This window comes from Chinchilla lanigera, unplaced genomic scaffold (genome assembly GCF_000276665.1).
Source record: "Chinchilla lanigera isolate Chin_1 unplaced genomic scaffold, ChiLan1.0 scaffold00086, whole genome shotgun sequence".
In the NCBI taxonomy this organism is placed as follows: domain Eukaryota; kingdom Metazoa; phylum Chordata; class Mammalia; order Rodentia; family Chinchillidae; genus Chinchilla; species Chinchilla lanigera.
In genome coordinates, this window is record NW_004955487.1 from 8,959,422 (window position 1) to 8,976,315 (window position 16,894).

General features: G+C 43.4%; 1 protein-coding gene across 2 annotated transcripts in view; it reads right to left on the reverse strand.

Moving 5' to 3' along the window:
• The window catches only part of Nbas (neuroblastoma amplified sequence), a 179,133-nt gene that overhangs the window by 65,019 nt on the left and 97,220 nt on the right, over positions 1 to 16,894 (reverse strand). For both annotated transcript variants that reach the window (XM_005404440.1, XM_013504348.1), the window contains 5 exons: positions 16,513 to 16,625; positions 11,285 to 11,398; positions 10,462 to 10,575; positions 7,533 to 7,690; positions 6,750 to 6,839 (listed from right to left, as the gene is read on the reverse strand). In XM_005404440.1, coding sequence (XP_005404497.1) covers positions 6,750 to 6,839; positions 7,533 to 7,690; positions 10,462 to 10,575; positions 11,285 to 11,398; positions 16,513 to 16,625 — 589 coding nt within the window. The remainder of the gene's footprint in view (positions 1 to 6,749; positions 6,840 to 7,532; positions 7,691 to 10,461; positions 10,576 to 11,284; positions 11,399 to 16,512; positions 16,626 to 16,894) is intronic.

Here is a 16,894-nt window from a genome sequence, read left to right on the forward strand (position 1 = left end):
ACCACAGAATAAGCATTTGATTCAGGGGCCATCAAGATCATAGTGTGATCAGAGTCCTAATGAGGAAAATAGTTTTCTTTCAACATCACACAATGAGGAGAGAAAAAAGAAGTTCTGCAAAACTCACTCCGGAAATGATTACTACTGACGTTTTTTATATTCATAGTTGCACATGGCCAATTAATTTGGAGTGTGTAATACCAGGAATAGATTAAACCCTAAAACCAAATTAACAATTCCCAGCATAAAATTTAACATTAAATCTCATTAATGTCAAGTGTGCTATATGACACAAAGGTTAACTCATTAAGCACTAATAATATTTTTCAAATCCTACAACAAAAAACACCATTACCAAATGGGCTCACAAGAACAAAGACAGCTCCATTTGTCAGGCACAGCTCAGGGCAACATTCTTACTGGTCAACTGCTGCAAAGATTCAAGGTGCTGTGACACAGTGGTGAGGAGCTGAGGTCTCACACAGAGCAGGTGAGGGATGAGGCGACGAAAAAGATGCAGCCCTGGTAAGCCAGGCATGCAGGGAAAGTCCTCGGAGCAGCACACGCTGAGCCTGCAGAGCAAGCATGTCAAGCTGCTTCTGCAACGAATGAAGGCAGCACCACATCCTGCCTTGAACCAAGACAGACAAGGCAGACACATCATCTTCAGACAAGTATTCTGCAAGTGCATTTAAACAGTATACCCAGATAAAAAGCAGAACACTATTCCTTATTGCTAAAAGCTACTTGAAACTATCACAAAACAAATGTATTAGAAATGCAGGGCCCTATGAAAAAAGGCAGGGTAGAAGTCGAAAACAACCCTGGAATTCTGACTGTGGTGCTTGAGGAGGCGAGGAATGGAGATCTAAGGTGTAGATTTGCTAATCCTGCTCCTTCTGTGTGCTGTGCTCGAATTCTGCATGGCAGACCCTCCCTAGCCTAATGCACTGCCTAAAGGTAGAGGGAGAGGGTCGCCAATGCTTGGAAGGTGCGGACCCAGGACAGAACTCCACGTGCCTGGGTTGTGTGGACTGAGGTGTGCCAGTGGACGTGCTGAGCTCTTCCACACCGTATCACCCTCTTAAGTGACATCAGGACCATGTATCCGAGCCCCCACAGAGAACACTCTTCGGACAAGGTCAGAAATAGGAAGTGTCTTTCAGGAAAGTGCTTGCATCAGACAGTAACAGACAAAGTGTGCATTTACACAGCAGAATGGAGAAACTGCACGGAGTCAGGAAACCCCCATGCCAGGGACCTGCCTCCAGCAGTGACACCAGGGCAACAACAGTGCTGACAAACGAACCTGCAAGCATTAAATGCTCGAAGAAAAAGCTGGACATGATCTAAATGTTCAAAAGCAAAGGAAAGGATAAATAAATCATGGTACATGCACCCAATGTGGTCATTACACAAGTAGTCGACATATAATGAATGAGAAGGGCAGATTGCATGCAACAAACAGTATAAAAAGCAAGTTGCAAAATGAAAATGAGTATAGATTCACTTTAGTTTAAAAAACAAAGTAATAATCCTCCACAGGAGCCAGAAGAGAGCCATACAGAAAAGCTGTCTATACTCCAGAAAATGCGGAAGGATACATATGAACTTAAAAATGTTTACTTCCAACCAGTGGGATTCATCACAGAAAAAGGGAGAACTCTGCTTTTAACCTATATTAACACCTTGTTGATTACTTTTATATTTAAAACAGCAGAAAGTATAAAGTCATCACATATATCCAGGTATATGTTAAAAATGTTAGTGGATAACATTTTATCACAGATGGCTCACATTTAATTTTTTTTTACTATTAAGAAATAAAATATCCCAGATTTTAAATCAACTAAGAACAAGTTAATATGAGACATAAAAAGAAACACATGTGACTCTCTCACATTAATTTTTGTGTGTGGCATAATGTAATGTTTAAATTCATCTTTTTGCATGTCAAGTCCACCTTATTTCATACAAAAGTGTCTTTTTATTATCACTCATTTATCAATAAATGTGTGAACAAAAAACTAAAAAACTACATAAAAAGCACAGGAGTAAACCTTCACAACACTGGGTTAGACACAGATTTCTTAGATAGGACATCAAAAACAAGCAGTGAAAGAAAAATATTAATAAATAGGACTTTAGCAACATTAAACACTCTTGCACTTCAAAAGCCATCATTAAGGAAAAAATTCAAGTCAGAGGTCTAGAGAAAAACATTTTAAAATCACAAATCTGATAGAAGACTTAAATCCAGAATACCAGAAAAAAACAGACCAAAACCCAAAAAACTCCTTCAGTTTATTAACAAGGCAAATGATCCAGTTTAAAAATTGGGCAAAATATCTGAATAGCCATTTCACCAAAAAAGGTATAGGAATGGCCAATCAGCATGCCAAATGGTGGTCACTGTGATGGGTTACTTGGCATATGAATAGCAAGACTACGATGAGCTGGCCCACGTGTGAGCATGGCTTTATCAGAACTCGAGGGACAGAGCCAGACAGAGAGCTAGTCAGTGATGATGTGAGGGGGTTGAGGGAGAACTAGAACCGGAATGCAGTCCTGGTGGGAATGTAAAAATGTACAGCTACTCTGGAAGATAGTTTGGCTGTTCTTTTCAAATGTGAAACATAAACACACCACACAATATAGCAATTCTACTCCTAGATACCTTGAGAACTGAAAACATTTTCATACAAAAACTTGAATATCAGCATTCCTAGTAACATTATTCATAAAAGCAAAGTGGCCACAATCCACCTGTCCATGGACAATGAGCATGGAAACGGGGCGCTGGCCATTGTGCTGAAACAACCGCCATTCCACTTGCTTTTATCTAAGTACAGTATTTCTAAACAATCCTCTTAAAAATTCCAAATAGCTCTATGCTTGGACCATGCTTGAGTTTTAAACATTAATTAGTCCAATTGTATAAATCTGTAGCCACTTAAAATGTTCATAACAAGTTTTCCCACAGTGAAAATGATTTCTTTAATGGGAACCCTGTACATAATCCATTTCTAACTCTAATTAGATTTATCTGAGGAAAACACCATTGGCTAAGTAATATAACTAATACTAGTTAAACAAAATGTTAATATGCTCTAAGTGGTATTATTCTGCTCCATCTAAAAGGCATAATAACCAAATGGAAGTCTGTAATTTTGTAGTTAATTCACAAAGTCTGCATTTTGTTCTATTTATAAACAAGCATTTTGTTCAGTGAGATAAAAGCATGATCTTAAAATTTGTAGTATCCACTTGTACTAGTGCAAATGCTACAGCATAAGAATTACATCTTTATGTTGCCTGGATATACAAATAAAAATCATTATTTTCACAACTGAGGTAATGAGTCTTGAGTATTACGCAGATTACACATAAAGTCAGCTCTCATTTCTGAGTTATAATTTAATGTAATTATTGTATCTACTGTTAATGTGTGACACACAGCATCTTAGAGCTAAACACTGTATTTTAATCTAAAAGCAGGAGCTGTAACATCCTGAAATGTGCTTCATGAATCAAAGCCATTATGTGTTCACTGAGGGCTTGGATTAGCTGTTCCTGGCTCTAGATCTGTTACAATTTTCTGGAGGTCAAGGAAGACAGGAAAGCTTTTAAGGACAAAAATACTCCAGGAAAAATCACTGTGGAAGAATTTCTTTTCATTCCTAAGTGGAATACTGAAAGGATGGCTGGTGCCGCCTTGGCGCGTAATGAGATGTTAATGGAGCTGCGCACGCTCACTTGCGGCAGCATGGCACGGCCCTCTCCAGAGAAGCCACCAACTTTCTAGTTATTCGTAGAAGCCAGAAATGAGAAACCCAAAAGCCACAGGAGGCCTTTCATGGGTTCAATAAAGGAGGAAGGGGTTTGGAATAAGCTCATGGCGCTGAGCTCAGCAGAGAGCTGTGGAAACTCCACAGTGAACACCGGTCTCAAAAGCACCATGGTCATATGCAGAAGATAAACTGAAATTCTTCCTTTTCATTCTATGGATTTTTTTTCTTTTTCTTTTTTTTTGGTACCAGGAATCGAACTCATGACCTTGTGCTTGCTAGGCAGACACTGCGCCGCTAAGCTATATCCCCGGCCCAATTCTATGGATTTTAAAATCAAAACTCTACTTCCTGTTTGTGTTTTGTTTGTTTGTTTTTTAACCATAGACTAATCATTACGTAGTGATGCTGCGAATGAGCTTCATGAAACATTCACCAGGCACTCACTCTGTGACAGGCACTGTGAGGAAAGGACAGAGGTCAACAACATACCTCTAGTCACCACACTGCAGCACAAAAGGCGGGACCAGAAAGATGCACTTGTGCTTGCACAATGCAGAGTGGAGAGCCGAGGGAGGAATCAGGGAAAACAGTAGGAAGAAAATGCTTTGAGGAAAAGGATGAGACTTTGAGAACAAAACAAGAAGGACAGTGGAGGTGGAGCAAGGGCTATGATTACATACAATACCAAGGGTGCAAAAGAGCCTGCCCCCAAAGGCAGGGACACATTCACTCACCATGACGGAACACAGTGGACATCTGAAAGGCAGTCCAAGAGCCAGGGCTAGAGACACTCAGAGCAGGACGGACCAGGACACGGGGGACTAGAGGCTCAAAGGACCCAAGTCTTGGGTTAAGACCTCACAGAAAGGGGGTCTTCAAGCAAATAAGGGCGGGACAGTGGGAAAAAAGGAGGCAGACTGTGGAGATGGAAGGAGATCTAGGAGGAAAGGAAAGAGAAAGGAGGAAGGGGAGCCAGGAGTAACATGACCAAGATGCGGTGAGTGTTCCTCCCAGTTCCCTTAACTGAATGCAGTTAGGAGTCCTCAACATGTACTAACAGAACAACTTTTCCAAAAGAGAGCAGGCCTCCAGCTGGACCTTAGAGAGAACTCCTCCTACAGGCCCACTAAGCATTGACTGTGGCCCCTGGCTACCTACCACAAGAATTCTCAACCCCACAGAGCAAACATCACAGACGGCAATGTGTTTCCATGTGCACTGGTTCAAACCAAATAACTGCCAATCAGTACTGTTATCAGTTAAAATGTATGTAAGGATGAAGTGTAGCACACCCCAGGGGCTCCTGGAAACTTACAGTGTGTAAGTACTAATGAGCCTGTGAAAACAGATGTAGCCAATTTATAAGAAAAAGCAGGGTGCACCTGACTTCTCACCTCATTCACCTTCCAAAATAGATGCTAGTGAAATGAACAATATTTTACACTGTGGAGAAGATTACCACTTGATGGAACACTGTGGGAAAACAATCTATAAAGAGGATGGTCATCTCTTAATTTACCCAGCTACAACATCAGAAACTGGAATCCTTTCTCTGAAATAAAAAGGCCAATTCCATGTTGTGAGGGTCATGAAAAACTTAAACCCTTGGACCAAACACTGGCCAACAGAAGACAACTACAGGGGTATGTTCCTCCTCTTTTCTCTCCCACATGAACTACCATGAGACACATAACTTGAATTGGTTTCAGTAATTTGATCCATAAGAATCTCGACTAAGAAAAGACAAAGAGCAAAAGTTCTGATAGAAAATGAGCAATAAAACTGAACAGGTGCCTCACAAAAGAGGATCTCTCCTGAGATAATACCATTTCATATAATCAGAAAAGTGAGTATCAAAATTGTAACTAGATACCACTAAATGCTTAGGAGGATAGGTGAAAATTTAAAAACTAACAGTATTGAAGAACTGAATTGGCATACGTGATAATCCCATTGTCATGGTTGAGCTTGGTAGCATCAACCAATTGGTTTCCGGATTGCCCAGTGGTTGATGGAGGATATTTCTGGATGTGCCTGGGTAGGTCATGGAGCAGTGGTCTTGGAGGTCCATGTCTGGTCCCCAGCCCTGTCCTTTAGTGCTATCCCCTCCTTTGCTTTTGGCCACCATGAACTAAGAATCTTTGGTCCACCATGCCCTGCTGCCGTGATGTCTGTGCCTTGGAGCGAAATGACTAAATCTGCTAAAACCATGAGTCAAAGTAAACCTTTCCTCCCCTAAATAGTGGGTGTTGGATACTGCATGTTAGTAACAGGAAAGCTGGCTAATACATATACACTTCTATAAAACTGAAATCAATTAAAACAAAAACACTTCAGCATTATCTGCTTAGATTGGGCACATATATATCTAACAATGCATTCTCTCAGTGCCAGGCATATGTGTGTGCCCACACTTGCTAAAGACGTGTACAAAATGATTATTTTTTGGAGGTAAAATAGAAAACCTCAGTTAACCTCAATATTAATCAACATTAGAAAGGATAAACTGTAATATACACTCTAATAGCATGAATGAATCTCATAAGCATAATATTAAGTATTTTCAGTAAAAAAACAGTCAAAATTACACTATTGGTAGAGTGGGGTAGGTATTAAATTATGTAGAACACAAATAAAAACCAAAGGGATTGGTTATCTACGTCAGTCAGGCCAGCGGTGATCTCTGCAAGGGGACAGAGGGTGAGATGTTCCAAGGGAAGAGGCCGTGGGTGCAGGGAAGGCTGCTCACAGGCTACTGCTTTACCTATGTGGTGATTTCATGGATTTAGGGGTGTGAAAATTTGCTGAGCTGGACAGTCCTGTTTTGTGGACCTTTCTATATGATGTTATGCTATACACACACCATGCCCCGCTCATGCCCGAGAGGTCAGGTGATTAGGATCCATCTTACCCACACAGGGCCATCCCCCAAAGCCTCCTACCTTCCCTTCAGCTCACCTCACGTGGGGCCCGGCCAACCAACGGTGAGACACCAATGCCCTCTCCTCCTTCTGCCTGGATTTGGGAATTCACTCTTTGGTAAAGAATCTGAAATGGGAACAGGTTAGGTCACAAAAGAGCTGCATTTTTAAATCTGCTCTCATCACAGCATAAGCTTGAAATTGAAAAGTACTGTCTCCTTTTGAGGGAAAAAACTCCTGTTTCATAGAGCACAGTATTTGACACCACGCTTCCCTCAGGACTTTACAAACAGTTTCTCAAGGAAGCAAGAGCTTCAGGAGTGGGAGTCTATGGTGAAAAACCTAACAGATGATGTAACAACTGCCTGAGATGAAAACGTGAACTGCACACGCTGCTCAGACTGTTAGGTGCTCCTCAACGAGCCCTGTCCTCTCCAGGGCAGATCTGGGCTGTGCATTTTAGGAAATTCAGCACCTCCAGCCAAAGCCCAGGCCACTGCCAGTGTCCAAGGGATGCCAAGGAGGGTGCCAGCACTTCTTCACCATAACCATTTCCCACATAAATATCTTCTTGACAATGCTAACTCTCCCCTTAAACTCAACAATTTATTTCCTAATTTTCTTCCAATTTGTCTCGAGCCTCTCTGTGCCATTTCTGTTTTATATTCTTGAATCCTTTCTCGCATGACAACCTGTTTTTGTTCTGTACATTAGAATTCTCATATTACCAAAAATCCAGAAAGCCCACACCCCTGGGTCCCATGTGGCCAACAAAGCACCATCCCCAGGCCAGGTCCCCTGCTTCCCCTGGGCCACTCACTTCAGCCTCCAGAGAATTTCTGGCTGCCAGGAGCAGCTCAATGCTGCCTGGTGGGCAATGGGTCAGCGCGAAAGCCAGGAGCTCTTGTCGAGTGGCCAAGTCCTGGTACCCTTCTGATTGTCCCAGCTGACTACAGACATCCCAGCTTTGAGGGTAACCTGCAAAACCAGCAACAACAGCAAAAACATGACTTCCAGTAGCAAAATAACATCCACTATAAGATAGGGCACACAATGGACTCCTGCTCAGGTCTTGTGGTACAAAGCAAGACACCATTGTTATTAGGGATATGCAAAGCAGAAATGTGTAAGAATCTAAACAAAGGAAGACGAGGCCAAGTTCTCATTCATAACATTCAGGACTACTCCAGATGTGCTACTGACTGACTCCCCAAGTTTAGGTGTGCTGACAAGGAGCACAAGTAACCCACTGAGCTCTTGCTCAGTACAAAGGTGCCTATCTGAATTCCAAAGCCATCCAGCTACTCAGCACTCATGTGCTCTTGAGAAAACTCCAGGAACCACAGCTCCTCTGCCACTGCAGAGGGACAACAATAAGCCCTTCTCTCTGGGTCCCTATAAGGACAAAGTAACATTTGTATTTAAAGCCACATCAGAAGGTACACAGTGCTAAAGTGACATCAAGACAGATACATGGTCCTTCAGCCTCCAGAGAATTTCTGCTGCCAGGAGCAGCTCGATGCTGCCAGGAGCAGCAGTCCTAGGTTTAATCCTCAGCTCCAAAGAACAACAGTGGACATGCACACAGGACCATTCACTTCATAGAAAAAGGCAGTCCACCTGAGGACAGGGACAAAGGGAGCCGCCTGACTCCTGGCAGAGGTCCTTTTGCACCATGTTACAGTATGAACACTTCAAATACCCTTCTTTCTTATTTGAAGGAGTTCTGGCTTAAAAGCAGCTCTTCCTTCTAAGGATAAAGGGCTCAATCCAGAATAATTTCCCCAACTATACGAGGTAAAATTTAATTCAGACACTACCCTGATAGGCATAGGCTAGTACTGAAAAGCTCTCTGGAAAAACAATTTGGATTAATACGACAGTGTCTATACGGAAACCATGATTCCAAACTTTACATGACAAAATCGCTTTACTGGTACTAAAGAATGTAGCTCTTCTACGAATCAGTGCTTAGTGCCCAGGTGAGACGTGCTGTCTAGAGCTTTTCCAGGTTGAAATGTTTGTAATGACTGCTACAGATCCTCTCCTTGACCAAACCTTGGCTGGGCTGCTTAGCTCCTCTCTGCTAGGCCTCGCTCTCCACCCTCACCACTGCAAGGGCCTCACACCTCAGTGTCACCCAGCCTGGTGCCAAGCCAGCGGATCACAGTGCCCACATCCTCCAGATCCAATCACCCAGGCCTGCCTTCAGCATGCACCCCATTAAGGCCGTGAGCCAGAGCGCCTCACTCCTGACTTCTCTCCTTGGTGCTTTCCTCCCATGATCCCCGGGATCTGCTCCTGGCTGCCATGCCCTCCTGTCCCTGTCGCATTACGGGCTGAGCCCATTAAACCGGTATCTGCAGCAGGACTTTGAAGCCTGAGAGAAAACAAGCAGGCAGCTGCAAATGTGGTGCTAAGCCCAGACAGGAAATTGGGCTTTTGGTGAAGCGAGCAAGATGCTGCATTCCTTGAGATAAGAAAGCAGGGCACATGGGCAAACTGGATGAGACTGGTGCCAGCCAAGATGGTCTGACCCAGAGCTGACCTAAACTCCGAAATCTTCCCTGCTCAAAACTACAGAGACCCTCGCTTCCTCCCTCTGCGCAGCGACTCGCTTGCCCTGACCAGGCTCTCTGTCCTCTCCTGGCTGCAGCCTGTGGAGCAGCCAAGTGGCATTTCTTTCCAACAGCAAACTTTTATTTTACCCTTGGAATTGACCCACGCCCGACCTCCACTTTATGAGCACCTGAGAATTTAGTCTAGCTGGGGCACTACAGCAAATCTCAACAGATATCACAACAGTCCTCGAGGGAGCCTTCCTCACTGATACTTCAAGCATCAGCAGGGCTTTTCACTAAGAGTCCACATACAGACAGGCACAGGCCAGGCTAGGGCACACAGCGTAACAGGACAACCTGTGCCCAGCCTGCACAAGGTCCTAGGTTTAATCCTCAGCTCCAAAGAACAACAGTGGACATGCACAGATCATTGCCACACAGCCGCATGACTTCACAACACAAAGGACTGTGTTTCAAGTACTCACTCAGGTACAGAGTACTCAGGGACAGGGAGAAGAGCAGCTCACTTAGGGCAGAGCCCATGAGAACACCTACTCCCTGTCCTACCCTGAAGCAAGTTCTCCAGATGAGACAAAACTCCACCCAATCTCCCTGCCCTCCAGGGATAGGAATTTGAATTGTAATAGAGAAAATTTGAAGGATGCAAACTACTCCCCAACTTTGCAACATTACCTTGAAAAGCAATGGGTTTTTGTTCAAATTAAAGAATAGGAATATTAACTATGGAGTCATGTACTCTAGACACTTAACAAAATCTTATTTTGGGGGGCTGGGGATTTAGCTCAGCAGCACAGCGCCTGCCTGGCAAGCGCAAGGTCGTGAGTTCAATTCCTGGTACTGAAAACAAACAAACAAAATCTTATTTTTGATATATATAGCAAACACATAAAATAGTATTAGAATATTTACATGAAATTCTTACAATTATGAGCATACTTTCAATACAGAATCAAAAGTAACCAAAATTTCAGATAAACAGAATGGGTAGGCCCATTACAATATTAATAGATAAGCACCCCACAAATATATTTGTCACTGCCGATAAAATGTGTCTCCAGCAGAACTGGGGCTGGCCTTCCCACCAGGCCAGCTGCTTTCAGAGCCCATCTTCCTCTGACTCATCATGCACGCAGGATATTGCAAGGGGGCTGTGCAAGTGCCACTCACCTGTGGCCATCAGCTCCTGACAGTGTAGGTTGGCTGCCTTGTAGTCATGGAAACGGAGGGCCTGCTCAGCCAACAGGACCAGAACCTGCCCACGCCTTTCTTCAGGGTCCTCACCTGCAAGCACAGGCAAATGCTTAATGACTGTGGCATCAGCAATGATGTAAGAGCTCAGGAGCAGTGACTTTCAAAATGAAAGCATAAAACACATGGGACAGACTGATTTTAAAGGTTCAGCAGGCAAGAGGATAACAGCAACTCTGATTTTTCAATCTACCTACTGTCCATGGGAGGACCCTCCACTCTGAAAAGTTCCTAATTAAACTACACAAATGCAAAAGGCCAAAACCAGAGCAGTCTACAGCCAACTGAGAGGTCTTGATATTACTAAGGTAAGGGAAAAAGAATAAACCTGATTTAAAAGGAAAGTTTAAAAAAAAATTTAAAAAAGGAAAGTTTTCCTTTCCATAAAAAAAGGCTCATAGATGAAATGAGTGGATGAAGGTCATACACAATTCAACAGTTCTCATCTTAAAGATCCAACTGGTACTTAGAAGCTGGGAGATAAGTGTGGGCCAGAGTGCTGAGAAAGACCACCTCCTTGAACAGATAGTAGGTGGGCCTGCCAAGCATCAGGTGCCAACCCCAGGGTCCTCCATGCCACCTTCACCCTGGCAGCTAAGCCCAACTGCACCTCATGACATCAGTTTGTCCAGGGAACATGAACCCCTGCCCAAAGGATGCTTTTCTGAGCCCTGATGCTCAGTGAGGTCGGTATCAGGAATGACAGACACCAGTCCTGCAGCACAGCATTCAAAAGCCTTACCTGCAACCCTCAGCAACTCAGCAAGACTGAGGAGCTTGACAGACTGTTTGTAGCACGTGGGGGACTGCGAAATACATTCCTTTATGAGGCTGAGCCGGTCAGCACGCAACCGCACTACAAAAGAAAGACACAGTAGAGACTTGTAACTGGGGCAGAATGTTTATCCCAAGGTAAGACCACCAAACATAATGAAAATCATCTCTAGATCAACGGAAACTAAGGGAATATGCATTAAAGAAGCAATACGGCCGGGGATACAGCTCAGCCACACAGCACCTGCCTGGCAAATGTAAGGTCCTGAGTCTTATTCCCAGTACCAAAAAAAAAAAAAAAAGAAAAGGAAACAAACAATAAAATTAGTATTGCCTCTGAATAAGTAATGTGCAAAGTGGATATTTTTTATATAACCAAACTTCTAAAACACAGCCAATGAATTATCATTCCAAAGGTATAAAAATGTGTCATCTTTTCGAGCATCGAGTTAGGAGCCTACTTTAAAGAAGGCTATATTTCATATCCTTCCTGTACTACCAGTCTTCTACCCTAACCTCATCCCTCAAAACTCAATCCATGTTCCACACACCCCTTTTCTACCTCTGCGGCACGACTATTTTGGTGGGTGGGGTCATGATAGCACCCTCTGTCCCAATTCAATAACCTTTCTCTGAAGGTTAAACCCATTCCTCTGGCTTAAACTAGGTATTAGGGAAATGGAACACATTTCACCCAGCAAATTCATATTATGAGAAAACGAATGGCACAAAGTAAAGAAAAACTCTTCAGCTAAAGGGCATCAAATACGTTCTGGAATACACAGTGCTTACTAAGTATAACCAAAAGCTACGGTCACTGCTTACATTTAAAACAACAAAAAAAAAGTATGCCTTCAAGGACACACTGCCATGAATACCCTCAAAGTCCTCCCCTTCACTTCGAGCATATTCACCCCATCATCCTTGCCACTTTCTGCAGCAGCTCTGGAGTCCTCTTTCCTGAGGACTCCTCTTTCCTCTTTCGCTGCACCATCCTGGCTGCCTTGACGTCCTGGATGGGTTTAAAACATCTCCCTTTCCTGGTCATTGTGACTTTGGAGAAGAGCCAGAAGTCACACAGTGCCAGATCCAGTGACTAAGGCGGATGAGGACACAGCGTCATGTTTTTATGAGCTGCCTTTCTACTGGTTGGCACTTGCCAGCAGCAGTCACCAAATTTTTTAACTGACCTGGTAAAGACACTCAGGAAAGAGGACTCTAGAACTGCTGCAGAAAGCAGCAAGAACAATGGGATGAGTGTGTTTAAACTGACGGGGCGATTCTGAGGGGGGTGAGTGGCAATGTGTCTTTCACTGCATAAGCCAGTTACAAAGGCCACTAAAGCTTCGAGTTTTTCACTGTAGCACAATCTCACACACACAACCATACACACACACACACACACACAAAGCACACTCCAAGCTTTTCCATAACTTACTTAAAAAATCATGGGTGTTTTCCTCAACATCGGCTACTGATTTGTGGATTTTTTTCAGGTTCAGTAACACAGGATGACCATGTGACAGGTACGTTGTCTGCCTAGTGTGACGCTCATGGTTACACCTGCCATGGATGTTATCACCCCTCATACCCAAAGCCGGGAGTTTTCATAGCCTTGGGACTGATCACCGAATCCCGCTAAAGGGCACACTAGCTTCAATAACTCAGCTTGGCAGCTTCTTCACTAGCTGTGCTCTCTGTCTAGCTTGCTACATCAAACCAGAAAACTGAAACCCACACAGCCTGGTGCTCTGTCTCCTGGGGTCTTGGGCAGTGCAAGCCACTAATACTCAAGTACATGAAGTGAATTTGGAGAATAGGATTCTAACATACACACACACTGTGTACACTGTGGACCTGTGTAACCCTGGGCAAGAGACCTGAGCTTCTGTGGCCTAGATTTTATCACCCTAAAACCAAAAAACACACATAACTACCTCGTGGGGTATTTTCAAGAATTAATGAATACGTGTGACGTATACTTAGAACATAAATTCGCTCACTAAACGCTAATTATTATTACTGCTGCTGAGCATACACAGACATGCTGACAGAGTCTGGGGTCTGTTAGGGGAAGCTGTCTCAGTGTGTCAGGGATGTGTCACACTGTCCAGGGAACACTGTCTTCATCCTCAACCAAAGACAGGGCTGCCATTGTCCACACAGCCCAGGTGGTGGAAGGAGACTTTAACCACTGGTGTAACTTTCTTCTCCTCAGTGTGTCATTAATAAATTACCCTTCATTAAACTGAAGGAAAGAGCATTGGAAAAAAGGGGAATGGACATGTTGGGTGGAAGTACGGAGAAGAATGAGAGGGGAAGGAGAAAACAAACGAACAGCAAGGGTGGAGGGAGAATGAGAAGGCAGCTCAGGGCACACCGATTCCACAGTCATGCTCCGAAGACATATCCAATGCGGCAACACAGATGACAGCACGACCCAGGCCTGCGAATGCACAGCCCAGCTCCCACAAGCGATTCACACTGCTCGTCTTAGTATCTCCACTTGGTAAATGAGAAAAACACAGGGTGGTTCCGTCTTGCCCAGCTACCGAGGAAAAGTGGCAGAATATAGAAAGAACATGGAATAACTGAAATAGTCAAAAACCACTCACTGAGCACTAAGTCTGACACAAACGACAGCACCCACATTACAGGAAAAAGCACACACATGTGCACACACTAAGCAAATGCTTCCCAGGAGACGTACACAGAGGGGATCTTCTTACATGCTGCTTGTCTCCTGTCTTCTACTAATTCCTTAATGATAGCTTACTTCATACCACTCATCTTCATCTGACGTGATATAGCAACTCTCAAGTGTAGGCAAAGAAGGCGCCAAGACGAGGCACTGTGACAACATGACTTGACTGCAACAGTGAAGGACCTGGACTACGAACGTGCATGCATCAAGCGACCCCGCCACATGCCGGTGAAGACAGGTGCAGCTGACCTAAACTGCACCCACGGCTCGCACAGCAAACCGAGCATACACCATCACTCTGAACTAGGGCTTCAAGGCAACAGGCCAAGCTAGACAGCTGCCAAGACATCAAGCCCTGGCTTTCCAGAAACTACCTCACTCAGGAACTTCCTCAGAGCTCCTGCTGGGCCCCAGGAGCTCGCCACATTCTGGGTCTGCAGCTGATCTGCAGACATTACTGGCAAAAATGTTAAGTGAGAACCACAGAAAATCAGTTTTAAAAGTCAGCAGCATATGAGAAACTACAAGAAGAAATTTCTATCTTAAATTACTCTTTGTAAAAAACAATCACTCTTGGAACTATATAAGGTGTGACCAAAATGTATGGTGCAGGTTTAAAATTTTAAAACTTTCTCACAGTAAAGGACATCTTGTAATTAATTCTCCTCAAAATGTTTTTCCCTGCTTCCAACACACATATCCCACCATTCTTGCCATTTTCTGAAACAGTTCTGGAAGTCATCTTTTGTGAGCATCCTTCCAGGGTGTGATCAAAAATACAGTGAATGCTGCCGTTGAGTGCCAATGACTCAAACGGCAGTTCATAAATACATTACTGAAGATCTATGTCCCTGCTTCCTGCTGTCTGCCTCTTTATTCAGACTTTGGGCTTCTCCTATAAGAGAAGCTGCGTGATATTTAAGCATGTGTGTCTGATTTATTTCACTTAACATGGTCTCAAGGTACATCTACTTTCCCACAGATGACTCAATTCACCTTTCTTTATGGCAGAGCAGTATTTCATTGTGTGTAAACTTTTTCTTTGTCCATTCATCTGCTGACAGGCATATCGGCCACTTTCAAGATTTTGCTATTGTGAGTTGCAATGCTATAGCATGAGTATGCATAGATTGCTGTAATATCACGTCTAGAGATGGAGGGAGAAGGAGAGAAAGGAGAATAAAAAGAACTGATATATTATGTACATGTATCTACCCCTCAAACGAATGGAATCGCTAGGTACTACAAATATGGACTAATAAACATAGATAGATAAATACATGCATACATAGTGTTATGGTTTGTGTCTGGGTGTCCCCCACAAAGCCTCATGCAGTCATGGGCCCGGGCTTCTGGAGTTTGTAATTGATTCATGGTCTAATGCTGGTATTAAGGCTGTCAGTGCTACACTGGCCCTAAGGCATACAATATAAGGGACAGAAAGAGGCTAATGTGTCTCTATCTGCCTGTCTGCCTGTCTCTGTCTCTGTCTCTCTCTCCTTGCTTGTTGTTTTGCCTGCTTCTGCTGCCATGAACTGCTGCCCCTCTGCCATGCTGCCCTGCCTAAAAGCCAGCCAATTATGAACTGAAACCTCTACAAACTGTAAGCTAAGTAAACCTTTCCTCATTTAACTTTGGTTTTTTTTTTTTTTTTTTTTTTGGTTTTTTCTCCCGTACCGGGAACTGAACTCACGACCTTGCGCTTGCCAGGCAGGCGCTTTTGCCGCAGAGCTAAATCCCCAGCCCCTCCTCATTTAACTTTGGGTGCTGGGTACTTTGTCTCAGCAATGAGAAAAGTGACTAAGACACAAAGATAAAACATAACAACAGCAGCAACAACAAAAAATACACGGCACTGTGTCTCATCTACCTTATTTACTGGATCTGGCACTGTTTGACTTCTGGCCCTTCCTCAAAGTCACAATGACCATGACAGGGAGATGTTTTAAACCCACTCAGGACATTGAGGCAGCCAGGACAGTGTAATGACCCTTAAGAAAGAGGACTCCAGAGCTGATGCAAGGAGTGGAAGGGATGATCAGATGAGTGCATTCAAAGAAAGGGGAGGGTTTTGAGAAAGATTCTTGGCAATGTGTCTTTTACTGTAATAAAATTTTTAAAAATTTAAATATTTACCATATTTTTCAATCATGATGCATATAAAAAACTAAAATGCAGATACACGTACATACACACAAGGTCAAAGTTGTGATGATTTATTTTAATAAGAGATAAAGGAAGACCAAAAGTTACACTGGGCTCTATTCTTCTGTGACTAAAAAGTACAATGAAACAAATATTTGACAGGGAAGCTTAGAATAATTGAAAATGCTTTTCAGTAACTTCATGATTTTAATAAGACCTGAGGTCAAAAGCTATATGAATGATACAACTGAACAGAATTTTCCAGTGATTTAATAGTCACTTTATATATACTCGTTTAAGATGCTACAATAAGTTACTAACAATGGTATACTAAGCAGAAAACCCACCTTGCAAAGGCAGGATCTTTACCCCAAACTCTTCAAGACACCCGAGGGCCTGGATTAGGTCGAGCTCTTCTTGAATGGCAGCAGGCCTATCTGCTATCAGCTGTAAGCAGCACCTGCAGAAACAAGGTACCTGTTTAAAAGCAGCAGCAACAACACAAGAGTCAACACATATTTATCTGAACTTCACTATACCCCAGGTCCTCCTCCCACTTTTTCTTATCTCACCTAATTCTCAGGGCAAGCCCAGGCAAGCAGCAGCCTCAGTTTCTGTACAAAGTCAAACGGAAGCTCCAGGAAGCGGAGCAACTTGACTGGTTACAGACACTGCATGGCAGCGTCAGAACTCGGTGTAGTGCTCTTTTTACTGAGAGTGCAAAGGTGG